At 39.8% G+C, this 17,779-nt stretch overlaps 1 protein-coding gene and 2 long non-coding RNA genes across 4 annotated transcripts; all 3 read left to right on the top strand.

The window, feature by feature from the left end:
• The first annotated feature begins 2,875 nt into the window (after positions 1 to 2,875).
• Positions 2,876 to 10,744, top strand: LOC121874989 (pro-resilin-like). 2 transcript variants are annotated; one of them, XR_006090527.1, is made up of 6 exons: positions 2,876 to 2,987; positions 3,912 to 3,986; positions 4,284 to 4,426; positions 4,858 to 6,511; positions 8,663 to 8,926; positions 9,874 to 10,744. XR_006090527.1 is itself a non-coding variant. In XM_042379344.1 (4 exons), exons 1-4 carry the CDS (start codon positions 2,976 to 2,978, stop codon positions 4,922 to 4,924), a joined length of 297 nt encoding a protein of 98 aa, XP_042235278.1. In that variant the 5' UTR covers positions 2,877 to 2,975; the 3' UTR covers positions 4,925 to 5,396. The 2 variants fall into 2 exon arrangements, 1 of the variants encoding a protein (XP_042235278.1); XM_042379344.1 differs by lacking the exons at positions 8,663 to 8,926; positions 9,874 to 10,744 and having other exon boundaries at positions 2,877 to 2,987; positions 4,858 to 5,396.
• LOC121874991 lies at positions 2,994 to 3,800 on the top strand. Its single transcript, XR_006090529.1, has 2 exons — positions 2,994 to 3,225; positions 3,261 to 3,800. It is a non-coding gene; the product is annotated as an uncharacterized LOC121874991 (long non-coding RNA).
• Positions 10,745 to 11,108: 364 nt separating the features above from the next.
• Positions 11,109 to 17,342, top strand: LOC121874990. Its single transcript, XR_006090528.1, has 2 exons — positions 11,109 to 14,077; positions 16,067 to 17,342. It is a non-coding gene; the product is annotated as an uncharacterized LOC121874990 (long non-coding RNA).
• The last annotated feature ends 437 nt before the right edge of the window (positions 17,343 to 17,779 follow it).

The raw sequence follows: 17,779 nt of genomic DNA on the forward strand, positions 1-17,779 counted from the left end.
TGTGCCTTTATTATTATTACTGTATTATTATTATTATTATTATTATTATTATTATTATTATTATTATCATTATTATTATTATTATTATTATTATTATTATTATTATTATTATTATTATTATTATTATTATTATTATTACTGTATTATTATTATTATTATTATTATTATTATTATTATTATTATTATTATTATTATTATTATTATTATTGTATTATTATTATTATTATTATTATTATTATTATATTATTATTATTATTATTATTATTATTATTATTATTATTATTATTATTATTATCATTATCATTCTATTATTATTATTATTATTATTTATTATTATTATTATTATTATTATTATTATTATTATTATTATTATTATTATTATTATTACTGTATTATTATTATTATTATTATTATTATTATTATTATTATTATTATTATTATTATTATTATTATTATTATTATTATTATTATCATTATTATTATTATTATTGTATTATTATTATTATTATTATTATTATTATTATTATTGTATTATTATTATTATTATTATTATTATTATTATTATTATTATTATTATTATTATTATCATATATATATTATTATTATTATTATCATTATCATTATTATTATTATTATTATTATTATTATTATTATTATTATTATTATCATATTATTATCATTATTATTATTATTATTATCATTATCATTATTATTATTATTATTATTATTATTATTATTATTATTATTATCATTATTATTATTATTATTATTATTATTATTATTATTATTATTTCATTACGATTACTATAATTACAATACTGTCTGTAGTTTTACATATATTTTTATTATGCATGTTGGACAAAGACGGTGGAGGCAGTAATCGGTAGAGGCAGTAGATGGAAGAGGCAGTGGGGTGGGGGCAGTAGGTGGTAGGGCAGGAGACGGTAGAGGCAGTAGATGGTAGGGCAGTGGGTGGTAGAGGCAGGGGAGACGGTGGGGAGCAGGAGACGGTAGAGGTATCAGACGTAGGGCAGTAGACGGTAGGGGCAGTAGAGGGTAGAGGCAGTGGGTGGTGGGGCAGGGACGGTGGGGGCAGTGGATGGTAGGTAGTAGATGGTAATGGCGGTAGATGGTGAGGCGGGATGGTAGGGGTAGTAGATGATGGGGGCAGGAGACGGTGGGGACGGTATCAGACGGTAGAGGCGGTAGATGGTGGGGCAGGGAGATGGTAGAGGCGGTGGATGATGGTGCGGGGAGAGTGATGGTGGGCAGTGAATGATGAGGCAGGCGGGAGACGGTGGGGCATCAGACGGTAGAGGGGCAGTAGAGATGGTAGAGCAGGAAGTGGTAGAGGTGGTAGATGATAGAGGCAGGGAGACGGTAGGGTGTCAGACGGTAGAGGCAGTAGACGGTAGAGGCAGTAGATGTGTAGATGGTAAGGAGCAGGAGACGGTGGGGTATCAGACGGTGTAGGGCAGTAGACGGTAGGAGCAGGAGACGGTAGAGGCAGGCAGTGGATGGTAGATGGTAGGCAGTAGATGGTGGGGGCAGGGATGGACGGTGGGAGGCGGTAGATGGTAGAAGCAGTAGGTAGAGGGGAGACGGTAGAGGCAGGAGACGGTGGGAGGCAGTAGATGGTAGAGAGTAGATGGTAGGGCAGTAGATGGTGAAGCAGTAGATGTGGATGGTGGTAGAAACAGGGATGGTGAGGGATGGTGAGAGGGTAGAGGCAGTGGTGGTAGGGGCAGAGACGGTGGGGCAGGGAGACGGTGGGGCAGTGGATGGTGGTGGATGGTGGGGGCAGAGGTGAGAGCATTGGATGGTGGACGGTGGGGGCGCGGCAGTAGATGGGAGAGGCAGTGGGGAGGTGGGGGCAGTGGGGGTAGAGGCATGGTGGAGACGGTGGGGGCAATGGATGGTAGGAGCGGGGAGGTGGCAGGCGGTGAGGGCAGTGGATGGTGGGGGGCAGGGGAGACGGTGGGAGGAGACGGTGGTGGATGGTAGGCAGGGAGGGGAAGAAGCAGTAGATGGTAGAGGCAGTACATGGTGGGGGCAGTAGACGGTATGGTGGGGTATAGATGGTAGACGGTAGATGGTGGGGGCAGGGGAGACGGTAGAGGCACTAGATGGTAGAGGTATCAAGGCTTGGTAGAGGCAGTAGACGGTAGAGGTATCCAGACGGTAGAGGCAGTAGACGGTAGAGGCATCAGACGGTAGAGGCAATAGACGGTAGAGGCATCAGACGGTAGAGGCATCAGACGGTAGAGGCATCAGACGGTAGAGGCAGTAGACGTGGCAGGAGTACAAAAAGTTACCCTCTTCCCTCTCGCCTCCCTCCCTCCCCTATCTCCCCCTCCCTCCCTCATCCCTTTCTCTTCCACAACTCCTGTCCTAAATCTCTATCTCTTTCTTTCTTCTCCTTCCTACCCTTTTCCTTTCCTTTCTTTCTTTTTTTCTTTCTTTCTTCCTTTCTTCTCTATCTCTATCTACCTCTTCTTCTCTCTCATTCACCTTCCATATTTTTTCTCACTCTATCTTCCTCCTTTTCTCCTCTTTTCAATTTACCTCACACACGTTCGTTAGTTCCCCCATTCCTTTCAGATTTCTTCTTATCCTTCCTTCCAATTTCTCTTCTACGTCCATTTTCTTTATCTCCCCCTTTCTCTATTCACTTTCTACTCTTCTCTGTATCTCCTTCTTCTACTCCTCTGTTCTTATATCTCCTAATTCTACCCTCCTCTTTTACTCTGTTCTCTCTTAGCGTTTTGCCTCTCCCTCTTCCTTCTCTGCCTCACCATCCTTCCACCTTTCCCAATACTCCTCCCTCCTACCCCATCTCCCCGACTTCACCTCCTCTCCCCTTCACTAACCAAGGGCCCCCCCCCAACCTTCTCCTTGGCAGTGGAGTATATAAGAGTGAATCCAACGAGCTGCAACCACACTCGTCCACAAGTTCTCCTACCATCAACACCACCATGAAGTACACGGTAGGTCCTCCGCCGCTCCTAACCTAAACACTCCCTCTTCGCCTGGCCTAGCTTACATAAGGGCGCCCCGATGTTACTTGGACATGGGCATACATTAGAGACTTAGTGTTGATTTCTTGTGCTGGAAATCATTTCGTGGTAAAGGGAGACTAAATCCTGTTGGGAGGTGTTGAAGGCACAAACAGGTATTGTAATAGGTGAGGCTGAGGTGTTTTTTAATAGGCCAGAACGGATTCAAGTAACCTATGTTAGATATATCCTTACAGTTACCAGATAACTTTCTTATGTTCTTATAAGTACAGTATTGTTTCTTTATACATGTGTGTGTGTGTGTGTGTGTGTGTGTGTGTGTGTGTGTTTACGATTTTTAACACCGTCATGGACTCGGGAATGTTTACAAAACAGTGTTGGCGTCTGAACAAAAATCTGAACTGTGTGTGTGTGTGTGTGTGTGTGTGTGTGTGTGTGTGTGTGTGTGTGTGTGTGTGTGTGTGTGCGTGCGTGTGTGTCTTTACATTGCTCAAAAGGTTATATTTCAACAGGGTTCTCATTCAATAATTTCCTAATTTTTTCTGAGTGATCAGTAAACTCAGGTGTCAGGACCACGGAAAGTAAAGTACGTCACCAGCCCCTATTCACAACAGATAAAAGAAACAAACTTAATCATTTTTGTTTGGTTCATCGTCTGAGGCCTCCGGGGTCTTCTATAATATTTCCACTTACAGTAAATATCTGGTATCTTTAGTCCTCTTTTGCTTTAAGGTGAAGTAAATGAAAGTGTTACAAAATATCAAAGAAAATGGAGAAAGATAAGGGAAGAGGAGCAAAAAAAAAAAATAGAAAGTCTCAAGAACACATACACACACACACACTAGTTTAGCGGACCAGTGTAACTAATATTGTTTATTTGTTTATGTTAATCAGCTGATCTTGCTTGCCGCCTGTGTGGTGGTCCTGGTCAGCGGCCGCCCTCAACAGGTTGAAGAAGACTACCCCCCTGTGAGTTTCTCTTCCAGTACAATTCCTACTGCACACTGCCTTCTGCGCCAGTCTATAAATAGTGTTTGCTGAAGTTAGCTTTCCGTGTTCGTGAATATTCAGACATTTTTATTAGCGCCGTTGTGTATTTTTGTATCTTCAAAAGTGATTTAAAAGAATTTGTTTTGAACTGTTTAATTTAAATTTTCCCGAATGATTCGTTTGTATTCACATTGTCTATATTTTACCTGTGTAGCGTCTGTTAGCTTTAGATAGAGCGTATTTAATGTGCATGATACAACGAAACTCTCACGACAGGCCAAATATAGCTTCGAGTACAGGGTGGAGGATAATGAGAGCGGCAACTCCTACGGCCACCAGGAGACCCGCGACGGAGACAACACAGAGGGACGCTATGAGGTGCTGCTCCCAGACACCCGCAGGCAGATCGTCGTGTATAAGTAAGTCCTTCACTTACTCCTGTGTTTCTCACTGCCTCTCCTCCTCTCACGAGCTGGTACCTTCCTAACTGCCTCCTCTCAAGTGTGACCTCTGTGTCGTAGTGAGGTCAACCTTTAGCCCATGGTAGTGGATAAGTTAAATTTTGTCCTACAAGTAACCCTGTGGATTTGTTGTTAATGAATTTGATCTGAATCAGTGAATTGATATTTACTAAACTCTGTCTGCAAAGGAAAAAGAAAAATCAGATTTTAAAATATTTTCGTGTGTACAGTCGGGATAGAAAGTTCGCTTCCCCCCCCAAACCGAGGCAAGTCAGTTTGGAGATTCCTGTGACGAACGTTTGTCCGCGACTGTATACAGGACTTGTGAACCACAACACTCATGGAATTTTCACGTTCTTAGTTATATTTAATTTTCTTTTTCTTTACAGTGTCAACGGTGAAGGAGGTTTTGATGCTGAGGTGACCTATGAGGGCGAGGCTGTCATCACTCGCTAGGTCGCCCTCAAGCATTAGGCCGCCCTCAAATACTAGATCGCCATCAAGCATTAGCATCCATCACAAGCCACACACTTCAACCACAAGATTTCATGGCTTAAATTAAATAAAAAAAGGTTTTAACGAACCATGTTTTCGAAGTTAGGAGGGCGGCCATAAGTTTGAATTAGACTAAACTCTACACTCAAGATCGAACAGTAAATTTGCCGTCTGAAGATAACTTTAACTGTTCAGCATAGACTTCACTCAAAATTATCGGCAAACAAAGCTTCTTTTTCACCTCTGACATCCTGCAAGTAGCATCAAACTCCTTCGATTTATATGACAGACCCTTGAAAACGTGTCTTCGTAATCTTCTTCCTCAGTGTACGTGTATCTGTGATAAAAGTGACCCCGCATGATTTCAGGTCTCCAGGCAGCGGTTCACAAAGACCAGAACCTTGAACTCTTAAAAAATAAAAATAAATAAACACCATTGTAACATTCACCATTAATTGGCTCATTTTAGTCACTACACAGAATCGAAAGTCAGTATATTATTATTACACTGACGTTCTACCACAACTAGAAGCGTTTGTTATTCTTGATGAGAAGAAAACACAAAAACAAAGAATAACCTACGAAACTTCGAGAACCTGGTAGATGTGAATGTGTAGACGTCCAAAATGTTATTATTGTTGCTGTTATGATTATTATTTTTGTTGTATTCGTCCTTTAGCTAATGGGTGAGACTGCCAGGCCGCGCCAAGGTTCTCCTCACCCCACTGCTTCTTCTGTTTGAGCTCTGTTATCAATAAACTGTTATAAAAAACGCGGTGTTTTGATAATTTACACACTCCCCTCCAGACCCCAAACACTGTGAACTGATGGCTAAAGCACTCACCCACTCTCTCTGTCTCTTCGTTTAAACACTTTTTCGTTTTATCATGTATACAATTCAGTACAGGTATACTGATGTAAAAAAAAAAAGCCCAAATTATTGTGGTAATTGTATAGCTGAGAGTGGCAATGTGGCGGAGGTTCTCCTCTCGGCCACACAATGCCAAATCTGACGGGTCTTATTATACCATAGTCAGGTAAACATGTCTTCGTGGTTTGTCCATCAGAAGATACGAAAATATTCAAGAAATTCTGACAAATTTGAAAAAATTCACGCGTTTACCCTAAACACTGTCCGTTTTCTCATTAGAATATGACTGAGGTACGATAACATCTAAGTATTGACAAAAATATTTATATATGTATGTTTAAACCTGAACCCCGATAAAAATCCCATTTTATATTATAAAACATTATAATACAACCGACTTATACAACTTTTCCGATTGTTTAATTAAATTTTGTCGAAATGGCAAACATACATGGCATGGCAACTTTAAAGTAGGAAGAATGTGAGGTGGTCGGAGCCGGACCCGGAGGCAAACTTCAATCCTTTATCTTCGTATTTCAGTACTGTCTCTCGACTCTTTGATAGGGGACATCGCTGGCCGGTGTCTGCTAAGAATTAATAGAAACTGAATGTGAAAAGGACCTGACAACGTACTGAAGTTCTCGGCCCATTGTGATGTGAATCGAGCAATTAAACCAGTAAGTCTTATAAGGTCGTTTAGATATCTAGATATCCCTCGTAACCCTAGTCAAGAATGAGGTGCTTTCCCGTCTGGAGTACTGTCACCCCGCCTGATCCCCGAGATATGCACATAGACACCTCAGATACTCAGAGAGAATAGAACGCTTGTAGCTGCCTAGCTTATACTGCAGACGGGCAAGGGGTGATCTAATTGAAGTTTATAAACTTCTCGGCGAAAAAGGCAGTACTCCATCGAGTGTCCATACCTGGAACTGGCGGACGCCCGTCCCACAAGGGGTCACAGCTCAAGGTTGAAGGAGCCACTAGTCCAGAAAAGTGTGTTTTTTTTTTAGCTTAACAAATTTATTGACAAAGCTTGGAGTACAGTTTGCCTATTCTGAGTAATTCAGTCAGGTCTTGACACTGAGGGCGGTATCACTTCTCACTGCCACGCAGGACATCATATTCATTAACAGTATATATAGGTCAGATTCATGTGGGTGATGTCACTGTTCACTGCCATGCAGGACAGTGGTTCATATACATTGGGCGTCATATTCTAATTGAAGACTAATCAGTGTGGGCTAGCAAATTTGGGATAAACAGCAAGAGTGTCCTCAAGCACCCCTGATTCAATGTAGTAATTACAAAGTTCAAGATACAATAAGCCAGGTGGTCTGAAGTCTTTGACAGTGTCACATTCAATAATATAGTGTTCAAGTGTATGCTTTAAAGTTTAAAGGCTTATCACAAAGTTTACATGCTGAGTGTTCCGGTATGGGTACAGCGTTACTAACTTGCCAGATGTGTCTGTATCCTAGCCTAATTCTGGCCACGACTACATCACATTGTCTGGTTGAATTAGGTATCATGACCGTGCTGATAGACTGGCCAACGAGGCATATAAGAAAGAAAATGTTGACCGTGACCTGGGCTTCTTCAATGCTGTACTTAAAAAGTGTGAAGGTAAACCTTTCGGAGTGAGAATTGTGAACTCTTGGAACAATCTGCCAGAGAGCGTTGTGACGGCACCGAGTGTGAGCTCTTTTAAGAACCAGACTTGACTAACACTGGCGCAGGTACAGATACATTTAGGAGCCAGTACATGTCCACTACTTGCTAACAGTGTGTAACAGAGAACTGGCCGACTGGCCATTGGTGAGGATAAAATATAAAAGTAAAAAAGAAAAAAGAAATGTATAGTGCAATGGCAGGGGAACATTGGGTCGGAAGTATTGAGATCTCGAATAATATACTATAACTCAATTCAACATCTTTGTTTTTCATCATGTTCCAAATTTGGTCGTTGTAATCATAACACGCATAGCTACAATATGGTCAAACGAATTTTAATATATCTTGTTTGGTTACAGAGGGAAAAATGGGAACACTGTGAAACAAAAATTACGCATTTTTCTCGAAAAATTCTGCAGTTTTTATTCGTACTTTTAGTTTTCTTTTTTACTTGTATGATCTTAAGTAACATATTTAAAAATCAGGCAAATCCACAAAAAAAGAATGAGTTACGCCTCCAAGAGTAAATGGTGGATGAACTCCTTCAACACATTATGGTGGGGTAATAGTGCAGGCAAGAGAGCTGCAGCACACCAAAGTCTCTGCCGTGTCGATATTGTTGTTGGTTCCCATTTTATATCTATTATTCAAACTAAATAAAGGATTTAAATTTTAATTGCGACTCAACCAAAAACAACCTAATAAAACTTTTAAAGATTACTTCCATTGAGGGAATTATTCAAATACAAAGATATATAAATTTGTGATTGTAAAACATGAAAAGCACTGCACTTTAAAGTCTGAAACATTTAACACCTTTGCTCAAATAATGGCTGCGAAAATGGCGTCAAAATTCCAGTAAGACTTCCAGTTATGGGAAATAAATCTTATATTGTAATGTTTTCCTGTATTCTCTGTTTTGACATTTATAGAAATATTAATGTTTATTATTATATAATACACCAACAGTATTTTTAATATATTTACATACAATATATAGTAAATACACATAAACAAATATATTTATCAACAATCATAAACTAAGCACACAAACATGCATACACAAACACACTTTATACACACACATACACACACGTTCATGTACGTGTATAGAAATTCCCTTTTTAATTTCCTGTCATTTCCTGTGTTTTCAGTTTGGTTAATACGTCAGAGGAGCTCCTGTGTGAAGTGTGTGTGTGTGTCTCACTCACTCACATCTGGGAAACATAATCGCTAAGGTCACCCTTAAGCCAGACGCCTTCCTTATCTTCTTACTTCACCCGATCAATCCATTATGAGTGACTGTGATGACTGTGACTGTGGTGACTGTGATTGTGGTGACTGTGGTGACTGTGACTGTGATTGTGGTGACTGTGACTGTGACTGTGGCTCCTGCTTCTGGATCTGCTGTACCGACGGTGAGTAACACATTAGTCAATCATGAGTCACCTTTATCTTGACTCACTATATGATGAATGTTACTCGATAGTGAAGATGTAATAATAATCTTAACTGGTTGACTTTAGCATAACCACAAAAATAACATCTGGCAATAACATGACAAATTATACAGTGTCTATTTCAATTACTTATGTTAGTGACAGAAGTAACGTAACGAATATAGAACATAAGATCCTGTGTGTTGTAATTTTCTCTGGTACCTCACGAACATATCTGATGTCATTCCCGAAAATTATTTTAGTGTTTTAACTTGAGTGTTTCAGTTTGGAGGAATATTTACCATACAAGCCATTGAGAATCGGTGATATATACCTTGGAGTGTAAAATCGGCTTGTGGGAAGACTATATTGTTGACCATGTTACGTGAACCACATTATTTATCTGGCCATTGAATTTCAAGCTGCATATCATCCAGCGTAGAAATAGTAGTATACTTGTGTAGTATTTCTATGTTTTAAAGAAAGACTTACATTAAACTGCGTGACTTCGTTTCTTTTCGAGTTGATTGTATAATCTCACTAACCATAAGAGGACCCAGATAACTCATGACAGTTAAACAGGAATGGTAACGGTGATTTACAAAAGGCCTCGAGTATAATGTGTTAAAGATTACAGGCTCTTATCATTGGATCTGTTGATTGGCTTAAGTCTTATCAACAGAAGATTACAAGGGTATTGCAGTCTCATGAGGGTCCTTTACTTAGTCACGGTTATACATACCTATTGGTGCTAAATGTACACTTTTGTTGATGATTGTCAGTACCCCTTTAGTGTCAGTTAAAGATACGATGGATATAGCTAACATCGTATCATATTATTATTTAGTGCTGTGTTGTTCAAAGTGTTGTAGTCAGACTCCTGTATATAATATTTAATAATTCCTTTCTCATTTGGTTCATCACAGACACAAGTAATGATCGTCGCCGGAACCAAAAGAAGCAAAATGAGGATGACGCTGTTGTGACGACCCAACCACTTAGTTCGTCAGTTCCTGCCAATACTTAACCTTAAGTAGCGGCACCTATCTGCACAAGACACATACGAGCCAACTGGAACCCAATTCATCTACTGCCTACACCATCTGTAGGGAATATCTCCAGCTAGATCCTTCACTCAGATAAAATTACTGTCAAGCTCTGTGTCTGTTTATGTTTCAGCTGATTACAACTACCAGGGATCTTAGGACAATAAACCCAAATAATCCTGCCACGTCAGTTGTGCTTCCTGTCTCACTGCAAATACGCAGAAGTCAAAATGACAGATTTTGGAGCAACTCGTCTGTTATCGTCATTATTTGTTCTTGTTTTGAAGAATGTATGTTTTAGTGTTGCTGGAAAAGTGTTGTCCTATAACTTGTATGACTACAACTCCGGTGACAAATTCGACAATTACCTGGCCGCTGCACGGTAGGACAGCCGAGCAGAGGCTGTTGTTGGCAGCCTGAGTGGCGCCATCTTGACATGATCCATGACATTAGTGATCTACGATACACAATGTGCTGTCTTCCGCCGCCACCTCTACTTCCGGTGCCACCGTGACCTCAACTCCAATACTGACGCTCCTGGGCATTCTCCCCGTCTCTACTCTGACGCTGCCAGGCCTAATGTTCCCACCTATCTCCTCCGGCGAGGTAAAACAGTTCATGTCCCTCCTTCACAAACTAGAGTGCCATATTGAGCATCTATTTGGATCCCTCCTTACCGTCGTCACCGACCTACAGCGTCGAATGGTGCCCTCTGTGAGCCCCACCTACCCACACCCAACCTCACCGCCGCGGGGCTTGTCCTTGGTGTACCCTGCTCTCCCCGAGTGTTGGCCTGACTCATTCCCGCACCTCTGTCCTGTCTACTCTGCGCCTCAACCTGTCCAGCCTCCTCAGGCTATGTCTGCTCCTGTCTCTGGACTGTCTTCATCAGGGCTCCCTGTTGGACCAGGGGACATGAGATTCCCCACCCCAATCCAGCTCTCCGCACCGTTGGCCCATATCGGGGACATGCACGTGGACTACTTATCTCCGCCAGGAATGAAAATCCCAATTTATCTCTCCACCTCGTCGCTGCAACTACCTACGCACACGTCATCACACTCACTCTAATAGGTTTGTCCCTTAATACTGTCAATGCCTGTGCCCCCCCGTGCCTATCCTACCACAACACAGTCCCCAGCCGTCACCAACGAGTATAGGATAACCCCCTCCCAGGACAAAACCCCCTTATGTAGAGTAAAAAAATAGGTAAAAAAAACTCATTTTCTATTTTCAGACTTAAAGTACATTTTAATAATTTTAAAGAGGGCGTCTCTAAAAAAAATATAAATATAAATAAAAATTTTTTATTAATAAACAATTAAAAATTAAATAACTTTAAATATTGAAGCAATCCTAAAAATATAGTTGATCACTGTTTTGTCTATTTGAGTAATCCTTCAACAGGTGACCACTGCGTCAGGTCACCATTTAGTGGTCATGTGATCTATCCTGGTATCTTAGCAGCCTGTCAGGCACTAAATCATAATTAACCTTAGGTCATTGCTGGGTAGGTCAAGTCAAGTGTGTATATAAAGCTGCCTCATCTAATCTGAAGCATCATTTTTGGTCGCTATCACGTGATCTAAACTGTCTGGTGGGAATATACTGTTTTTGTGAGCTTGGTAGTGTTTTTAAAAATTGGTTATACTCTCTCAGTGACCCGAAAAATGAGTCTCTCTTCAACCACCATGGAGATCATCAAGAACAATAAAGGAGGCTCCAAACTGTCTGCAGAAGGTTACTTATACGCCAAGAAGAGTTGCAACAGTACACGAATACGTTGTGAATGTTCTCAGAGGAATACACTTTCTTTGCTAAGGTTTTGCTCATACAGATTTGGAGGTGAAGCTGCTACTTTCTGTGACTGAACACAGCCACGACCCAGATCCTAACACGGTGAAGGCAGCTAAAGTGAAGAACACCATAAAGGCAGCTGCAGACCTGTACATATCGTAACAGACGCTATATGTCAACAACCACTTGAAGTTCGTTGTGCAATTGGTCGACTTGACTCGGAAGCGTAGTGTCCGACGTCTATAGGAAGGAGCATTGCCAAAGGACCCAACTTACCTACGAGAATTGGAGCATATCAGTGGTGAATGGAAAACTACAGGAGCTCCAAAATACCAGGATTTCCTCGATTATGACAATGGACCTGAGTCGAGAGAGAGAGAGTTACAGTGTTTGCAACCAACTAGGCACTTGAACATTTATCACCCAGTACCACCTGGTTTATGGATGGGACTTTTGCAACAGCTCCAAGACTGTTACAGCAGTTGTATCTGCTGTAACATGTGTGTATGCTTTTTTGTCTGCAAAGTCTCAATCCATCTATGCAGGACTCCTCCGGGCAATCTTGAATAAATGTGACCATCTGGGGGAGTTTGTCCGTAACGATATGTGCAGGTCTGCCTCTGTTGGTCGAAGCAGCTGTCTTTATTGTGTTCTTCACCTGTTTAAAATTGTTAAAATGGACTTAAAGTCTGAAAAGAAAAAAATGGGGGCTTTTGTACTCTAAATAAGGGTTTTTTGTCCTACTTTTCACTTTACTTGAGGTATTGTCCAAGGGGGGTTTTGCCCTAGAAAGTTTTGTCCGAACCCGTCACTAACACACCTTCCTCCTCTAGACAGGCCTGGCACTTGACTTATTAGGGACATGCCATTTGATGTATTTTTTGTGAATCCTTCAAAGTACAGTATTATACAGATCATTAACGACTTTATTTTATTTGCCCTAAATGTACAATACGTAACACCTCAGGGCGCTGGGTCCTGTCACAGAACACAATACAGTATAAGGTTTATTACCCAGGCGTATTATGAAGACTAAGCCAAGGTCACCACGCCAGGAGTCCCAAGATGATACAATGTCTTGTTTATAAAATTGTGTGTGTGTGCGTAAAGACGATTATAGTGTCTCTGAATCTGATATATAATTAGTGGCATAGCAAATGAGCCTCTGAGCTTAAACTTAAAGTAATACAGATGCTTTGAGGATACATTTCTTGCGTTTACGTAAATTTTCTGAATATTTTGTGAACGGTCTTTTCTGGTGTCATACGGCTGGAAAGTTGCGTTCGACTTGTTAATTATTATTTTGTTTTAATAATTACTTTCTGGGTACTTAGTAATGAAAATATTTCCTATAATTAACTCAAACAATAAATTTATTCCACCAAATCAACATGAGTAAAACAATTATTGGTATATAGTAACACTGAAGGCTATAATTTTATTACTGCGCTTCAACAACTAAGGTGTTTAAGCGCACAAAGTAGTTACGCTAGTTCATCAACAGTTAAATATCGTGAAAGATACAACTCTCTGGATTGGTACTATGTTTAGAAATAAAAAAATCAAATTCTATACAGACCACGACTTGGAAACTCCATGGTCACTTGTAAATCGATATGGTAGGTGGCAACACTGACCTGACATGACGCACATCTACCGTTCTCCGTACTCATTGCCGAGTACTCGACTACACTTATCAACTAGAACAGATACTAATGTAACAATCAACCACAACATTAAATTTCGTTTTCCATGGTCAAGTCTTTAATATGGTAATTAATACACAAGAATCTCAAGTTGGCATCTTGCTAGCTTGTTTAAGGAGTTGCCTATTTTTTGTAGTCTTTTATATTTTTAATGAGCTTGGATGACATTGTTTCTGAAATTGACTATTAAAATACACATCACGTATATATAACCTATTTTCCTGCATCATCAAAACGTGAAAACCTTATTCATTATGCTCAATATAAGGGCTCATTTGGCACACGAGAGAAACGCCCACTCTTGCCTTGCCTGGGGAACTTTGTATGAGACGGAATTCAACCTTCATAATAACCTAGTATTATTATCTGTGCTAGACATACACCAGCCCACCACCACACCATGTGCGAGGAAGCTTGTGCTTGTGTCACCGCGTTGATGGAAAGTGGTTGTGACTGTGGTTCCTGTGACTGTGTAAACGGTGACTGTGGTTGCTGTGACTGTGCAGACTGTTGTTCGTGTGATAACTGTCACAGCGGAGATTGGTCGTGCTGCATGTGTGTATACCCCTACAATACATACAGTAAGTGTGAGCTGGCGAGTTTTATAAATGTGTCTCGGTATCCTCGAGGCCAGTGGTGCCATCTTGAGTCCTTCACACGAATGATTTTCTCTTAAAACTGTTAATGTGAATAGATATATATTTTACAAGCTATAGCTATTGTCTGTCCAGAGCTACACGCAGTTTGAAAAAAAAAAGTTTGGATCACCTGAAGAAGAGACACCCCGAGTTTATTTCATCTGATTATTATTAAATAGTGCACCCTAACACTACCTGAGGGGTTAGGTTAGGTTAGTTTAGGTCAGCGTGGTTAATGTTAAAGTGAAGTAAGTTAGGGAAGAGGGGGCTAAAGCTCACTAGTCTATTACGAGACGTGGCCACAGTGACGACCATAAAATTCATGTACTGTACAGGTTTCCAAGTGAACAGGGGCGGTGAGGCGTGTTGGACTGGGGGATTCATTACCCAGGAACACTCACGATAAATTAATGTACCCGTCTTAATTTTTTTTAATTTATCATTTCAGCACTTAGTACCTTACTAGCCGTTCGGGCGGTAGGTTTCTTTTTTGTTTCTTTGTTATAAGTTTCATTGTCCTCCAGTGTTAGTACAGGGGAAAACCAGAATACCCGGAGAAAACCGGTTATGTTTGGTAGTGTCACACAGGATAACACCCTTCTCACATGTGTCCAGGGCAGTACTCGAACCCATGACGAAATAATGAGAGGTACGCATGTTACCACTGTACTACCAGCGAGGATGTATCTCTAAAATACAAAGCGATATCAATGTCCCTTTGCAGTTCGGAGTCCCACGAAGATCAGTTTTGGGACCACTTCTGTTTACAGTCTATACCAGTAGTCTTGCATCTCTGCTGGAGGCTCGTGGTGTTGCCTACCATTTGTCTGCTGGTAATACACAGCTTTTTGTGCAAATAATAAATGTTGAGGATATTGAGGAGATAATGAAATCCTTGATGTGTGATATTAAGATTTGGATGGCGAGGAGAACACTTAAGCTGAATGATGGCAAAACCGAGATTATCGTTACCCAAGGAAATAGGAGGGGAGACGGCACAGATGATTTTGGCTCTATAATCTTGAAGTGTATTTTGACTCGAAACTGTATTTTAAAGAGCATAAAAATTCAGTAGTTAAGAATTGCAACTTTAATACAGCGTTACCAGGCTTATTATTGCCTTCCCACCGAGGACTCCCACTACCCCATTCTTGATCGAATTGCATTGGCTTCTAATGGAAGTTAGAGTGGAGTTCCAGCTCTGTCTAATGACTTTTAAGACACTAGTTACCTGCAGGGCCTGGACACCTGAAGCAGAGGTTCTTACATGTATATCGAGTTGTCGTAAAAAGGGAGGTGTGAAAAGTGAAGGATGGCGGGCAATACAAGGTCCCGGAATTGGACAAAAACTAAATAAAGAGGAAATTCTTTAACAAAACGTAATAAACGGAAGATAATATGTTTATTTAATATTATTATTTATAGTCCTTCAGTAAAATATCAGAAAATTTATAAGAAACTTCACACACACACACACACTAGTAATCAACCAGTGTATTCACTCCCAGTCAATCTTGCTTTTTGCACTGTCACTATGTTGAAATGCCCTGTAGTTTGAGCTTCTCCCCACCTAGTTGTTATATTTCATATTTGTATCACTTATGTTACTTGTATATCATTTGTAAGTCAAGAGACCCATTCCCCAATTATGTAATTGTATATTTTCAGCCTTCCGGCTGCCATACTCTTTCAATAAACCGTTAATTATTATTAATTATTATTATTGTTTAGTAAGAAATATATCCTAATATTGAGGGTAACTGCTCACAGGCGGCCCTAACAAGCACAGGAGTGATCAAATGAACACATATTTGTGATCCTCAGCCAGACTCAACTATTCCCTTTGTTAATTGGTTTATTATTGTATTTATGTGTGTTTTTGTCTTCCCACAATACAATCTTTTATGAATTTATAAAAATCTCCCTCCACAGCCTGTTGCGGTGGCAATATAGAAAAGGACAAGCAGAATGAGGTTGTGACGACCCAGCCAATAGGTGGACCAGTTGAGGGCATCACCAAGCCTTCGTGAGGTACACCAGCCATCTATCTGTACATGGAAACCCGATGAAAAAAACTCATATTACTCCATATTACTCATTCTCTACAAGACGGCGTCACAAGAGCACCAAACTGGCATTTTTCAAATTGGCGAAGAAATCCTATTACGTTAATATGTTAAATTAATGGTAAGTTTATTTGTAGTAGCTATAGTCGGAATTGTAGTACCAGATTTTCTTGCCAGTTTAAAAATGTGTTGGTTTAGGTGCTCGTGTGACGCCAGCTTTACGAGTTAGTATGCACGTGTTGCTGGTCGGCCACTCTGTGACACTTGCTTTGAAGATTAGAATAATTACGATGTTTTTATATGTTTGTTCTTTGTAAATAGATTTTTATTGCATTTTTAAGAGATATTTTTGTACTATATTTTACAAGATCATGTCACAGAAAGAGATGAGAGAGTTACGTTTCTATGTTAAGAAGCGACTGAGACTATTACTGTACTTCAAATGATCAAATCTTATGACAATAAACACACTGTATCCTGAGAGAGGGAGGAAGAAACCACACAAGTTACAACTCTTACAAAATAGGGTTAAATTTCTTCCTCGGACGCTCAAAATAGCTGTACGTCTACCTAAATTTTAATCAAATCCCACATTATTGAAAATTAGAGCCTCTTAATGGACTGATTTCAATGCTATCGTAGAAAATAGGGTTATAAAACATTTTGAGTTCGTAATCCGCCCGTTGTAAGGCTATAGTGTAATGTTAAGGACGCAATACAAGTTGTACATCAAAGACCAGTAGTTTCAAGATGTACAAATATTTCAATAAAAACACCCAGCGTTTCTTGAAAATAAATGCTTTAATGGTAAATTTTGTTCATGGATTCTTTTAATCGGCTGTTAACGACGTTTCTGAAGATGTTCCGGAACAGTTTAATTTATTTTGAGCAATTACAGTAACATTAAATACTGCCAAATGAAAATTAACTTTTCGAGTCAGCAGTCTGCAGTGATCTCTGTAATGATGCTTAGTAATTACCTAAACTTCACCGCTGTAAGATAATAAACAAACCGCTGTTCTAGGTTAAAAATAGGAGTACAAAGTTTGTTGACAATACAGATGGGACCATTGAGAATCGACCAGCGTTTTACAACCATAAGTTTACTGTAAGTTGAGAAAATATACATCAACCAATACAAAGATTGATTTTTATTTGTCCATTGTTTTGTGTCACATTGATACCTTCTGTACTCAATGTGCACGAGTCCAAGTTATATTTAGACCTTGCGTGAGTCGACAGTGAGTGTTACGCCAAATGGATCACATGAAGATTAACCCCCCAGATTATTTCACCTCAAGCACCCTAACGCTAACCTAACCCAATCTAATCTGATCTGGCTAATTTAACCTAACCACCAGGTAGCGTTAGGATGTTTAGCCATCAGGTGAAATAAGCTGGCAGCTAACTTCAGGTCATCCCATTACATAACACACATGACGAGAAATTGGTAACTGCATTAAGTCAGGGTGACCGTCGTCCTCAAAAGGTTAAACAACGATTTTAAAATTATAAAATGATCAATCTCAAAGGTTAAACTCTCGTCTTCAGGAGACCAATTTTTCATTCTCAAAGATTT

This window comes from Homarus americanus, unplaced genomic scaffold (genome assembly GCF_018991925.1).
Source record: "Homarus americanus isolate GMGI-L3 unplaced genomic scaffold, GMGI_Hamer_2.0 scaffold13381, whole genome shotgun sequence".
NCBI classification, from domain to species: Eukaryota; Metazoa; Arthropoda; class Malacostraca; order Decapoda; family Nephropidae; genus Homarus; species Homarus americanus.

Bases quoted from the DNA above. Each gene is read 5' to 3' on its own strand.
- LOC121874989 (XM_042379344.1), top strand. The intron at 3,987-4,283 runs GTGAGTTTCTCT...CTCTCACGACAG, and splicing joins TTGAAGAAGACTACCCCCCT to GCCAAATATAGCTTCGAGTA. The intron at 4,427-4,857 runs GTAAGTCCTTCA...TTTTCTTTACAG, and splicing joins AGGCAGATCGTCGTGTATAA to TGTCAACGGTGAAGGAGGTT.